Consider the following 14,129-nt stretch of genomic DNA (forward strand, 5'->3'; position numbering starts at 1 on the left):
TTCATTTCGAACTTACTCTAGTATTCTTTTTACATTAGTATTTTTCAGCATGTTTTTTAGTGCTCAAAAAGTATGATTTTCCAGGATATTCAAGATACATCATAGACTATCAACAATTTGAGCTTAAGCAATTGATACCTCTCATCTATCTACAACATATTGGTTCTTTTTTTTTTTTTTGAACTTATAACAAGTATGTCGCTGCAGACCAAAGGGGAAGTTTTTGTCATTAAAAAGGCAGAGCCATTACAAAACTACATGATAAAAATTTGAACCATTAGTAGATAATTTAAGTCGGAACTAAATGGCTACCATGGAGGCTTTGCCACAATTGCCCTTTGCCACTAGCTGGACTCTTGGATTTTTCTCTGAAAAAAAGGCTCTGGCAACGAGGCCGACCACTTCTCTCTCACTCTCCCTCTGGGAAAAGACCGCCCCCCCCCCCCCCCCCCCCCCCACGTCCGATTATTCTCTCTCTCATTAGTATAATTAACAGTTGTCACTTCCCAGCAAAAGCAGCAGGTGGTAGGAGTAACTCCCTTTCTCACTCCATGTGTATTTGTCTGCCTGGGTGTCCCTTTCTTAAGCGTCCATGCTCTTTTCCCACTGCACAAGTGTATGTTTTAGAGAAAGAGAGAGAGAGAGATTGGCAGCTTTGCAATCCAAGAAAGAGGAAACAGATCTTTCATAGGCCCCCTTCAGAAGGGACAGATCCTTCTCTTCTCCATACTTGCAGCAATCTCGTCTAAAATCTCCAAGAGTCCCCATCCCATCAAACATCTGAGAACTATATAAAGCCTGACCACCAAACCAATATAGAAACAGAGCCACATCCTTTCAGCTCCCTAGTGCGCCTTCATGGAATCCCATCAATGGAGAACTCAACAGCAGTCAGACCGGCAGGATGAGCACTCTGCCAAAATCCCAAAGCTCCAGCTCGGGGATCAGCAGCAGCCACCTGCCTCAGCTCTACATCTGTTTGCAGCTGAACGCAAGACCACCACCCACACGTCTCCCCTGTTTTCATCTCCAATCTCAGCACCCACTGCTGTCCCTAGTAAGTCGCTTTCTTTCTAAAGGATTCCACCAGAAGTGGAGTTTTTGCCTGTCCTCCTTTCAGTTGTTTCTACTCTTGAGTCAGTATGAGGTGGTTCTCTAAACTCATTTCTGATTTCATTTTCTTATGTGTGTTTTTTTGTGGGTGGGCAGAGGCTGGGGGATACTTCAGTCTGGCACAGTGGCAGGAGCTGGAGCTGCAGGCACTGATATATAAATATATGATATCTGGGGCCTCTGTTCCTATGGAGCTCATTCTACCTATTAAGAGGAGTCTCCTCGATGCAACCCCCTATTACCACCACCACCATCACTACCAGCATTTCCAGCAACCCAGTGAGTACTTGTTCCTTGCTCCTGATGTCTGATGGGTTTGTAATTGTATGATTTCTTTTAAACCGATCGTATGATCTTGGTTGATCTGTACTTGTAGTAATTTTTTGTATGACTCTTATTACTTTGCTGTTGTTTACTTTTGTAAGCAATTTCTCTTTCTGATAATTCTTCTTCTACTGTCCCCTTGTTTCTGGTATTATTAATCTCCCTTTGTATCCTTTATTTTCCATATTTTCTACTTTCTTCTCAGACATTAAGATGAACTGTTCTTCTTTCGCCACTTATGTTAGTCTAACTTTCTTGGTCTCCCCTTTAGTGTGTCCTCTTCTTAGTTCAACGTTGGTCGCACCTCATGTTCTTTTCCCAGACATCTGATTAATGTAAGTTTCTGCTTACCTGATTCCTTTCTCTTCTCTGGATAAACTGGGTTGGGTTTACATAATCTGATCTCTTGGCTTCAGATCTCAGATACCATTATTAAAGCAAGTGACATAAAAAATCTGACTCCAAAAGAATGACCGGTCTTGTTTGAGATTTTTGGACATCTGTAGTTCTCTTGAAAAAAGAAGCAATCGTGAGAAATATTCACCAGCCAAAAATCATAAGAACCTAGGAAGAAACTTCCCATATCTTAAGGAGCTTGTATATTGCGGGTTATATGTTCATAAAATCAGAGTTGTGAATAGCTTATCATAGCACTTCTACAGAGCTAATTATTGATCTTATTTGTTTGGCAACAAGAGATACTGCTCTATTTGGTACATTTTCTTCCTTCCCTTTCTACTTTGTCTTCTCAATGCAAGATTTATATACCATTTGAAAATGGAATTTGCTTTGTAGATCTCAAAATAAACTCATGAGATCAATTTGACTTGTATATGATGCCTATATGGTCTCCACAGTGCTGCAGACTGGGTACTGGGGAAGGTACGTTGTCGACCCCGAGCCTGGGAGGTGCAGGAGAACAGATGGGAAGAAATGGAGGTGCTCGAGAGAGGTGGTGACGGGCCAAAAGTACTGCGAGCGCCATGTGCACCGAGGCCGTAACCGTTCAAGAAAGCATGTGGAAATCCCCACAGCCACTGCCATTAATGGTTTAAAAACCACCCTCCCTTTGCCCTCAGCAAAGACCACAGAGACCCATTTCAGTTTATCTGATTCATCCACTGCACTTGACATCCTCCCTCTTATCCAGAGGTACCATTTTCATCTACCACTGGCACTGGTGAAATTTCTTCCTGTATTCTTTATATAAGTGGGAAAATTTATCATCTGTTGATTTCTTATACTTTCTTTGGTAGTGGTTCTTCTGATTTCTTTATCAGTGGTTTGAGGACTTTAATATGTTGCAAGTTTCAATCATGTTTCAGGGTTAACTAGGTTTCTGCTATTGATTTTACTTGTTTCCATTTGTACCGTCTTAAGATGTGCAAGCCAACTTTTGTACCATCCTACCTGTAGTTTATTCTTCTCAGCTTGATACTAATTCAAGGTGAGGTCAGAAGGGCAGCATTTGATTTTGAATAATTGAATGCGGCCTTCATCAATTCTTCTTCCTTGGTTGTAGTTTTCAGGCGTGAACGATATAATTGGTGACTGACTCAACAGAACATGTTCATGACTTTGCCTGCAAATAAGGATTTTAGGCTGCTGTATTCTTCGTCTCTAGTGGATCCTATTTTATTGTCCTGTAAGCTATTCTCTTAGCTCTTTTGCAGCCAACAGTATTTTGTTTGCTTCTCATATTGTTTTGTAGGCCGCCAGATGCTAAAACAGTTGATGGGAGCCTCCTAGAGAGCTACTGTGGCAGCTGCTTCTCCCCGGAGTTTCATGACGACAAACCGGATGGCCATGTTCTTCGTAGGTTTTTTGATGACTGGCCGAGATCACAGCAAGAGCTCATTACCGACACATCGAACAATGCTAGACCTGCAGCTTCTACAACTCACCTCTCAATCTCCAATCCTGGAAATTTATCATCAGATTTCTCCCTGAAACTGTCCACCGGAAATGATGACAAACCAGGACCGGGCAGCAACAGAGACAATGGATATGGGCGGGTGCAGCCACCTCCGCCGAATTGGTCATCATGGGGGAACCATGGGGAGGCGTCAATGGGTGGTCCACTGGCCGAAGCGCTACGTTCATCAACCTCAACTCCTTCACCAACTAGCGTCTTGCAAAAGCCTAACGGATCCATATCAGAGACAAGTAGCATTAGCACTTGAGTGGCTATAAATCTTATACCTCAGTTTCCAAACCATGGCTGTGTAGTTCTTGGTTTGCTGCTAAGACGAGGTCTTTCTTGTTTTCAGGGTGGTGCTTTGCATGGAAATGAGATTTGTTGTCGAGTGGGTCTTGGGCTATTGGACTGGAAGTCTGCGGGTAGTGTATGTCCACTGTATGGAACGTTTGTTTGTTTAGTTTATGCTTTTACACTTTGGAGGCACGCTGGTTGGTTGTCATTTAGTTGTATGGAAGATTGGTATTCAGGAGAATGTTTGATTTTTCTCTGGTTGGCTTCTAGGGAAAGATTGCTGACAACTGATAATTTTGGGGAGGTGGTGGTCTCATGCTGAAGAGATGGATCAAATCTGCTTCTGTCTTTCTCTTCAAAAAAAAAAAAAAAAATCTGTAGAGCTAAAGCTAATAGTGTAAGGAATGATAGTGCAACCCAAGTCACTTTATCCCAAAGCTGCCAACCAAAATGTGAAGAAAAAGCAAGCCACACATTCAGACTTTAACACCTCCAAAGATGATGAATAAGAGCATACAATTAATTGAAGAAAGTCAATACCAAGATGGATGATGAGAGCACAAAAGTACAATCTTCATACCATTTTAATTAATATTATAGCTAATCTTTATTAATGAAATTAATTAATTAATATTTTATTTATGTTTGAGTGCAAGTAATTCAAGAGACTCAAAAATGCTGAGTTTGAGCCCAACGCCCATCAGCCCGAGTCGCCTCTGCGTTCCACGCTCCCCATCTCCGCACGTGGCTTCTATCAGCAACGTTCGTGACCACGTCCGTTCCCAAGCTCATTTGCAACGTTCAACACCCCAACGGCCATCCATGTGGTCCAGCAGAACCGTCCCAGTAGCAAAAGCATCCCAATAACCGGATCATCCCCAAGCCGAGTCCTCCATTTCATTTCCAGAAATTAAATCTCAACTTGTTCCATAAGTCTTCTCAACTTCCAAACAGCCGCATGGCTTCCTGTCTCCCAAACTCCCAACTGGCTCTTTCTTTCATTCGTGAAGCAACACCCTAGCGGAACCATCCCAGCAACGTTCCCAGCGATAAATCCCAGCCGAGAAGTCTTCTCAACATCCCAACGGTTCACATTTTCTTCCCATTCAGCCGATCCAACTCCCTCCAATCTCATCTTCCCAACCGACCATGGATCTCCCAAGCATCGTGGCATCTCATTAGCATCCTTCCGTGTCCCCTGTTTCTTCCCAGCCGCATCCCAACGTCCGTCCATGGCATCTCAAGCGTTGTGACATCAAACCTTCCGCATGGCTTCTTGTCTCCCAACCGGATCATTCCAAGCAACAGTGGAAGCATCCCAGCAGCCGAAGAGTCCCAAACCGTCCGCATTCAAGCCATCAGCCCGTGTAGCCTCCACGTTCAACGCTCCCCATCTGTTCGGTTCGTCCTAGCAGCGTTCCAGCTTCTTCAACATGCTATAAGATGGAGCCGAGCGAGCAAGGGAGAGGAGGCATCCAGGGAGGCCATTCGGGAAGAGGAGGAGGCCAGCACCGACGGAAGAGGAGGAGGCCAGCACCGACGGAAGAGGAAGGAAGCTAACCGGGCGAGGGAGGGGAGAAGGGAAGGACGGAGACCAACCATTTGCATCTCCTCTTCCGATCTTCCCATCCGGTGGAGGAAAAGGAGGAGGGAGGCCATTCAGGAAGGAGAGGAAGCCAGGGAACCATCGGAAGAGAGAAGAAAAAAAAGAAAGAAAACAGAGCCCTCTGTTTTCTTAAGAGAAGAAAGGAAAAAGAAAAAAAAGGAATTTATGCTTTATTTTATTTATTCTATGCTAATCCCTTTTATAAAAATGCTTGCATCTCATATGGATAGCTAAATCTTTTTTAGCTAAGGCTAGGAAAAAATCTAGCATTTTCTTCATATATTTCTTTTAATCATCAATGGGATTTTAATCCTTTTGATTTAATTTATGGTGCAGTAAATCTATAGAAATTATTTCAAACTTATATATTTCTTTTGATTTATTATTTTCCCCAGGTATAACATATGCTTAGAAATCCCTGTAGTTTAAAATAAAATTACTGTAATGCTGCCCATGAAACTAAATCTATTTTATTAACGATTAATTGGTATTTTCACCGCTCCACTTTCCGGTTAGGTCTTTACTCAGATCTAACTGAGATAATAGGTGATTTTAAGAAATGCATGATTAAGTGCTAGGCTGAATCCTAATGCCTTAGTTATATTTTTGTCAATCCAAATATTATTTAGCTTTTAGTTTTTGTTCACTGTCAAATTTCTGTGGATTCAATCTCGGACTCACCGAGAATATTACTTTGCTACACCCTATACTTGGGGTATTCTACATTTAATTTTTCTTTTAAAAAGAGCAAGATTAAAAACGTAGCAAGTTTTTGGCGCCGTTGCCGGAGATTTGCAACGTGCGAACGAGAACAAGGCTGCAAATTTCAATCTTTAATATCTAGTTCTTCAATTTTTCTTTATTTTTAACACGACTGATATTTCAAGTCTTTTCAGATTCAAGGGCGACACAAAGCGGGATCAGTAACGAGGAAGATCAAGATCACCATTTTGGATTCCCGAAGTGAACGAACTCCGGCCGTGAGTGTTTAAATTAATTTTCCTGTTTTGTTCATACTAGTCCTATTTAAGTAATTCCTAGATTAAAATTTTACTCTTGTTAAAATAATAATAATAATAAAATAAAATAAAATAAAAAAATAAATAAATAATAAAAATTTAGCTAGTTTGTTTGATCAACTATTCAAATGCAATTTAATGTCATGATATAAAATGTTAAAAATCTTCTTGATTGTTGCATATAGTATAAAGCATTTACATAAAAAATCTAAGGGCTGAACCCATTAAAAAGATAAGGTCGGAATTTCATCACTCGTCCTTAGCCCAAAAATCATCCCAGTGCATCAACATCCTAAGCCTAATTAAAATCAACTAGATGTTGGCCCCTAAGGATATTCGAGCTCAATAGGACGAAGACCACTGAAAGTTGTACCAATTTTGCTCTATGGCCCGGTCGATGTCTAGGCAAGCTTTGTCCCTCTAAGTGATTGAAGGAAGACATTTTCTGTTTGAGGAAAGTGGGTTTTAAGTGGGACCTTTGCTACATGCATCGTGACCCCTCCACTTACCTCGGAGCTTACCTGGTCGACTAAGGTTATTAGACCGGATTGGAGGCTTAGGTGTCCTCTTCAAACCAGTTAGGAGCTGTCTAGAATTTTTAGAAAAACATTAGAACTTATTGGGTGATGTTTTAATGCATGTTTAATTTTAATTAAATTTTTTAGAGTGTTTGTTTAGATCTCTTTAGGTGGTACTTGTACCAACCCAAAATAATAATAAATAAATAAATAAAATAAAATAATATATATATATATATTTCAGTATATGCTGTTGTGGGAGAGAGATAAAACGAATAGATTATTTCGAGTTGAATCAAGAGATAAAAATTTAATTGTTCAAAATTCAAATAATCAAATGGAAGATAATGGTAGTAATCAGGGAGATAATGAATTTCAAGATGACTTACCTATTAGAACGCTTCGTGATTATCTACAACCCACTAGGACCAGTATCCCATCCTGTATGGTTATTCCTACGGCTGCGGGAGCTTTTGACATGAAATCAGGAATAATCCAATTACTCCCAAAGTTTCACGGACTTAATTCTGAAAGTTCCTATTTGCACCTGAAAGAATTTGATGAAGTGTGTTCAACACTTCATTTCAATGATGTCACTGAAGAGGTAGTTAAGCTTAAGTTATTTCCTTTTTCTTTAAAGGAAAAAGCTAAGTCATGGTTACACTCCTTAAGGCCTAGGACCATAGCTACCTGGCAAGAAATGACAAGAGAATTTTTAAAGAAATACTTCCCAACATGTTGCCCAGATAGACAACCCAAGAGGGGGGGTGAATTGGGTTTTAAAATAATTTTGCAATTAAAACGTTGTGGATGACTAATTAATGCTTTACCAAGATGATTAATTAATTGCTATGTGCTGTGAATGAAATGAGAGTAAAAGAAAGAGACACACAATCACAAACACAAGGCTTTTATAGTGGTTCGGAGCTAACCCTTGCTCCTACGTCCACTCCCCAAGTCTCACTTGGAAATTCACTATAACTCCTCGGATTACAGCCGGTTGTTTTACAAGCTCACAACCAAACTTGTTGTTTTACGAGCTCACAACGAACTCGGTCGGTTTTCTCTGGCTCACCGACTAGAACCACCCCGATTGTTTTTCCGGGATCACAATCGAACCCTTACACATTGGTTTTACACTCGGCTCACCAACCAACCTCTACACCCTTGATTCAATCCCCCGATTGAACCAAGCAAAGACAATATGGAAAGAATAAGAAACAAACAGAAAAACTGACCTTCTTAAAAAGCAGATTTGCTACAATATAAACTAGAGAGAAGTTAAGAGCCCTCAAACACTTTTGAGTTGGAGTAGAGTAGGGCTTCTTGAACTTTGAGTCTCCTCTGGAATGTCTGGTCGACTTGAATGCAGGAGGAGGCTTCTTTAAAATGCTGGGAAGAGGAAGTTGGATGGAGTTAATGGCGCTCTTCCTTCTTTTCGTTGAAGACAAGTATGCAGAGAATGAATGCTTGATTTCTTTGAATGGAATGGTGCTTCTCTACCTTGCTACAGTCCTCTGTGGCTATTTAAGCCATCCCCCACGGAAACTAGCCGTTAGACACCTTTTTTCTGCCCGTTCTGCACACTCTGCACAACCTGACAATATGTCCGTTGGGGGTCGGAGTCGACTCGCGCGATCAGGAGTCGACTTGGCTGTAGCGGGAGTCGACTCATGCTTTTCTGGAGTCGACTCGGCAACTGTTCCGGATTTGAATTAAAGTGGCCTCTTCGACTGGGAGTCGACTCGACTTGACCCGAAGTCGACTCGCCAACTTCTGGAGCTGACTTGGCATTTTCGGAGTCGGCTCATCCCATGAAGTCCACGGAGCCAATTTTCAACCTGGCCCACTCGAGTCGACTCGACAATCCTGGGAGTCGACTCGGCGCTCAGAGCCCGAACTCCCGATCTTCTGTGTTTTGGCTCGTCCAGTCTTGGAGTCGACTCGGACTGTTCTGGAGTCGACTCGGCTCTCAGTTTCCGAAACATGGCCTTCTGCCTTTTTGGTGTAGCGCTGCCTTGGGGTCGACTCGAGCTGTCTGGGAGTCGACTCGGCTCTCAGAGACAATAATTCGGTCTTCTGTCTTTTTGGGATCGTGCTGTCTCGGAGTCGACTCGCGCATTGCGGGAGTCGACTCGAATCTCAGAGTCCGAAAACTGCTCTCTGACTTTTGCCTTGTGAACCACTGAGAGTCGACTCTCGCTTTCTTTGGAGTCGACCTACCAACCATCGGAGTCGACTCGCGTTCCACAGGAGTCGACTCGAATCTCAGGGTCGAAATTCGCTCTCTGACTTTTCTGTCTGTAACTCCTTGGAGTCGACTCATACTACTCCGGAGTCGACTCGGTAAACATCGGAGTCGACTCGCGCACTTCAGGAGTCGACTCGCTGACAGATTTTGAGTTGATGCTTTCTGCTCGTCTGTCTGTTCTCAGTCGGAGTCGACTCGTAATGATCCGGAGTCGACTCGAGCCCGTGCCAGTGATTCTGATACGCTTGGAGTCGACTCGTAATACTCCGGAGTCGACTCGAGTCTCAGACTTTGGTTCAAACTGACTTCTTAACTTATCCAAAATATTATGAACCAAGTCTAGAAACACTTTAGACAAGATTTTCACTGAAACACTCAATTGAATTTATTAGTAAACAAGAGATATGCTCAGATGCTTTGAGCTCATCAAAATCAAATAGGGTTATGATCAATCACTCCACAATCTCCTCCTTTTTGATGATGACAAAACATTGAGTATATGTAAAGTGAATTGCTCAATAAACAAGAAAATAAAATCCATAAATGATTTCAAGTGTCTGGTTATTTAATTTATCCAAGCTTGAAAGGTGTGAAACAATAAATTTTGGAATTAAAGCTCTCCCTTTCATTTGGAATTATATAAGCCTTCATATCATGCAATCAATTGTTTGGCTTATATATATTTAATGATTTAGCTTTCTTAAGAATTCAGATTCTCCCCCTCAACATATGCATTCAACTTTGTTTTCATTCTCTGAATTTTCTTTTAATGCATTGCAGTTTTTGAACTAAAATTTTTGGTTTTTAGAGGAAAAATCTGTCAATTTGTTCTTGAGTAGGATTCAGCTAATCTCCGAATATCCTTTGAATAGATTCTGGAGATTACTCCATTAGGAGCCCCAACAGAGAGATAATGAGCCTCGAGGTACCAAATCCACTAAGAATAAATTATGTTTTAATTTTTGATTCTCATTTTGAGTTCTTTTATGTTGATTCCATTTACATATCTACTAAATATTTCTCCCCTTTTTTGTCATCATATCAAAAAGGAGGTAAGCAGAACAAACAATCACTTAGAGATCAAATTGCACACAATTGAAGAGAATATGTCTACTCATTGTATTGATGTGTATGTAAATACATTTTAGAATACAATAAGTAAAGCAAAAAAGTACATTCAAAATAACACAAAATGATCTAAGGCTTCCTCGAGGAGGATGCGGGTCCCCGGGGCATGCGCTCTGCAAGTAGTGTGACTGCATTGGTGACGTGCTCGAGCTGTCGGATAATGGCCGAGGTGGCCCTGCTATGTGTCGTATCGAGCTCGGTCACCGACTTCTGAAGTGTGTCCAGCTTGTCGATGAGCACATTCGCCAAGCGCTCGGCCCCCTGGGTAGTGGTGCCCATATCCTGTCGGACGTTATCGCGCATCTTCCGAGTGGTGCTCGAGACTTCGCTCATGCTATGGAACTGGGCTTGGACCAGGAACCGTACATTGTCGATCTCTTCCCGCACATGGGCCGTCATCTCAGTCACGGCTGTCAAGGAAGGGACCAACGCTGAAGATGGTGCAGGAGAGGGAGCAGGCACTGAACCCCGGAGCTCCCGAAGTAGATCATCCCGCAGGTCTCTAACTATCTCCTGGCGCAACTCCCGGAGCTGCTCAGGAGCGATCCGGACCTCCATGGGCTGAGGAGCTGAGGAGGAGGGTCCGGCTGAGGTGGTAGGAGCAGAAGTGGAGGGAAAGTCAGGATAATCTGAGTCTGGCTCAGGACTAGGGGAATGTCTGGTGGTATGTGTGGAGGTGGAAGACTTCCTAACCCAGGTCCCCTCTACCTTCCGAAACCCCATCCTGTGTAGGGTCCCCGGACGCATGCGATCTGTCCATCGCAATGCGCGAGAGGGTTCCCCCTCAGGAATAGGGATCTCGGCCTCCCTAAAGATAAGGGTGAACATCATGCCGTAGGGGAGGGTGAGCCTAGGTCTATCTAGTGGCTCATATAGATATCTATAAATAAGTTTTGGGAAGTTGACTGGGGTGTCCTGGAGAATATAGAACATAAGGGCGAGGTCCCTCTCAGAAACAAAGTCGAAGCGCCCAGTCTTCGGGAAGAAGGACCTAGACAGGATGCTCAGGAGGATCCGCACCTCAACTGGAAGTGAGCTAGCGGATACCTCATCCAAGGGGGACTGGGGTGGATGCCCTAGAATGGCCGTAAGGGCCTCAGTCCTATCCTCAGGGTGTGCGGGTGCCACCCCAACTTGGGGAAGATGGAGGACCTGAGCAATGATATCCTCCGAAATGAATAATGGGACACCGGCTACCGTACCCTCTATACCCCCATCGCCCCTATGGACGGTACCGTAGAACTCCCTAACTAGTCCAGGATATGTGGGGAGATCTAAGGTGAGGAAATACTCTAAGCCCTGGGCCCTAAGTCTCTCTCCTATCGTAAAGCCCTCCCGGGAGAGATAGTCGAAATCGACGTATCTCCCGGTGGAGACCGCCTTCCCGGCGCACGGCCTCGAGGGAACCGCCCTCGGTGGGGAACGAGCCGGAGGTTGTGGCCTCGCGGGATCGTTCCGAGCCTTGGAATGTCGCTCGGTGCCGGTTGCGGGTTGGGGCCTCTTCCGGCTTGGGACAACGGTTTTACGAGGCATGGTCGACTTAGAATGGAGTAAAACGCTAATGGATGGTGAAAGGTCGACGGGAAAAAGCTTAGGGACGGCCGGAGACGATCTAGGAGTCGGCTCTAGGGTTTTGAACAGTGGCGGCGGTGAAAATAAGTGTTTTCTAAACGATGGAGTTAGGGTTAAAAAGTCGGATCCCGACTGCGAGTCGACTCCTCTGAGTCGCGAGTCGACTCGACCTCGAGTCGACTCTCCTTATGTGCCTGTTAACCTCGAGTCGACTCCCGTCTGTATGCGAGTCGACTCCCCCTCTGCTGCCATCGATCTCGAGTCGACTCCCGCAAATGCGCGAGTCGACTCCCCCTTACGAGCCGACTCTGAAACTTGCTCGAGTCGTCTCGAACTCTGGCACGCACCTAAAAATTATGCTATGTTCGTGCCGAATGAGGGAAAATCACTAAATTATGATCTGATTTGATGATCATTGTAAAGAAACTCTAAATTAACCACAATCTAATCATCAAAATCAATGAACTAGTGGAAAACACCACTAGCATGGATCAATCCTCCTAATCCCCTCCTAAGCACACTAAATCTCTCTTCACTCAGGGGTTTTGTAAAAATGTCAGCTAATTGATCATCAGTACAAACAAATTGTAGTGTCACATCACCATTCAGTACATGATCTCTTATGAAGTGATGTCTTATCTCAATATGTTTAGTTCTTGAATGCTGAATTGGATTCTTAGTTAGATTAATGGCACTTGTATTATCACAATTAATGGGTATTTTATCTTGTTTAATGCCATAATCTTCTAATTGTTGTTTGATCCATAAGATTTGAGCACAACAACTCCCGGCTGCAACATATTCAGCTTCAACAGTAGATAATGCAACCGAGTTTTGTTTCTTGCTAAACCATGAGATTAAGTTTTCTCCTAGAAATTGACAAGACCCGCTGGTACTTTTTCTATCAAGTTTACATCCAGCAAAGTCTGAATCTGTGTATCCTATTAATTTTAGGCTAGATTCTTTAGAATACCATAAACCTATATTCTTAGTTCCTATTAGGTATTTAAAGATTCTCTTAACTGCAATTAGATGTGATTCCTTAGGATTAGACTGATATCTAGCACACGTGCAAACACTAAACATGATATCAGGTCTACTTGCAGTAAGATACAATAAAGATCCTATCATACCTCTATATAGTTTCTGATCTACATATTTACCTGATTCATCTTGGTCTAATTTGCATGATGAGCTCATGGGGGTGCTGATTGACTTGTTCCCCTCCATATCAAACTTTTTAAGCATCTCCTTGATATATTTGGCTTGATTGATGAAGATGCCTCCTTCAGACTGTTTGATTTGAAGCCGGAGGAAGTAGTTCAGCTCTCCCATCATGCTCATCTCAAATTCACTCTGCATCAAATCAGCAAATTCTTCGCAGAGGCGATTGTTAGTAGCACCGAAAATAATATCATCAACGTAAATCTGCACTAATAACATATCTTTGTTTTGCTTTTTCAGAAATAGTGTTGTATCTACATTACCCCTAGAGAACTCATGTTCTAATAGGAATTTGCTAAGCTTCTCATACCATGCTCTAGGTGCTTGTTTCAAACCATAAAGTGCTTTGTTCAATTTATATACATGATTAGGGTATTGATGATTTTCAAAACCAGGAGGTTGTTCTACATATACCTCCTCATTAATATACCCATTTAAAAATGCACTTTTTACATCCATTTGAAATAGTTTGAAGTCCTTAGAGCATGCATATGCTAATAATAATCTAATAGCCTCAAGTCTAGCTACAGGAGCAAAGGTTTCATCAAAATCTATACCTTCTTCTTGATTATAGCCCTTTGCTACTAGTCTAGCCTTATTCCTTATAACAATTTCATTTTCATCAAGTTTATTTTTATAAATCCATTTGGTACCTATAATTGGATATTCTGAAGGTCTTTCGACTAGATTCCATACCTTGTTTCTAGTAAATTGGTTTAATTCTTCTTGCATTGCATTTATCCAATTTACATCTTTTTCAGCTTCTTCTATGTGTTTGGGCTCAAAATGTGAAACGAAAGCTAGATGAGTGTTTAAGTTCCTAAGGGATGCTCTTGTCCTAACGGGTTGAGATGGATCATCTAGAATTAATTCCTTAGGATGCCCGTGAGCAAACCTCCACGCCTTAGTTAGCCCATGATCTACTATAATCTCTTGGCTTGATGATGCATCTCCAATTAATTTTTGATTATTATCTTGTAATGTCATCTCGTCAATCTTTTCTTCAAGAATTTCCGTATCATCATCAAAATTAACTCTCTTACTAGAAGAGATATCACTAGAATCATCGAAGACAACATGTATGGATTCTTCTATAACTAGGGTTTTTTTATTAAAGACTCTATATGCTTTACTAGTTGTAGAGTACCCCAAGAATATGCCC

The 14,129-nt window shown here is 42.3% G+C and overlaps 1 protein-coding gene across 1 annotated transcript; it reads left to right on the forward strand.

The window, feature by feature from the left end:
- Window positions 1–566: 566 nt before the first annotated feature.
- On the forward strand, window positions 567–3,890 carry LOC103710134 (growth-regulating factor 3). The gene is made up of 5 exons (XM_039129861.3): window positions 567–1,057; window positions 1,210–1,392; window positions 2,295–2,589; window positions 3,149–3,603; window positions 3,708–3,890. Exons 1-5 carry the CDS (start codon window positions 859–861, stop codon window positions 3,728–3,730), a joined length of 1,155 nt encoding a protein of 384 aa, XP_038985789.3. The 5' UTR covers window positions 567–858; the 3' UTR covers window positions 3,731–3,890.
- Window positions 3,891–14,129: the final 10,239 nt, after the last annotated feature.

This window comes from Phoenix dactylifera, chromosome 12 (assembly GCF_051530095.1).
Source record: "Phoenix dactylifera cultivar Ajwa chromosome 12, Ajwa_hap1_PhDact_Kaust_v1.1, whole genome shotgun sequence".
NCBI classification, from domain to species: Eukaryota; Viridiplantae; Streptophyta; class Magnoliopsida; order Arecales; family Arecaceae; genus Phoenix; species Phoenix dactylifera.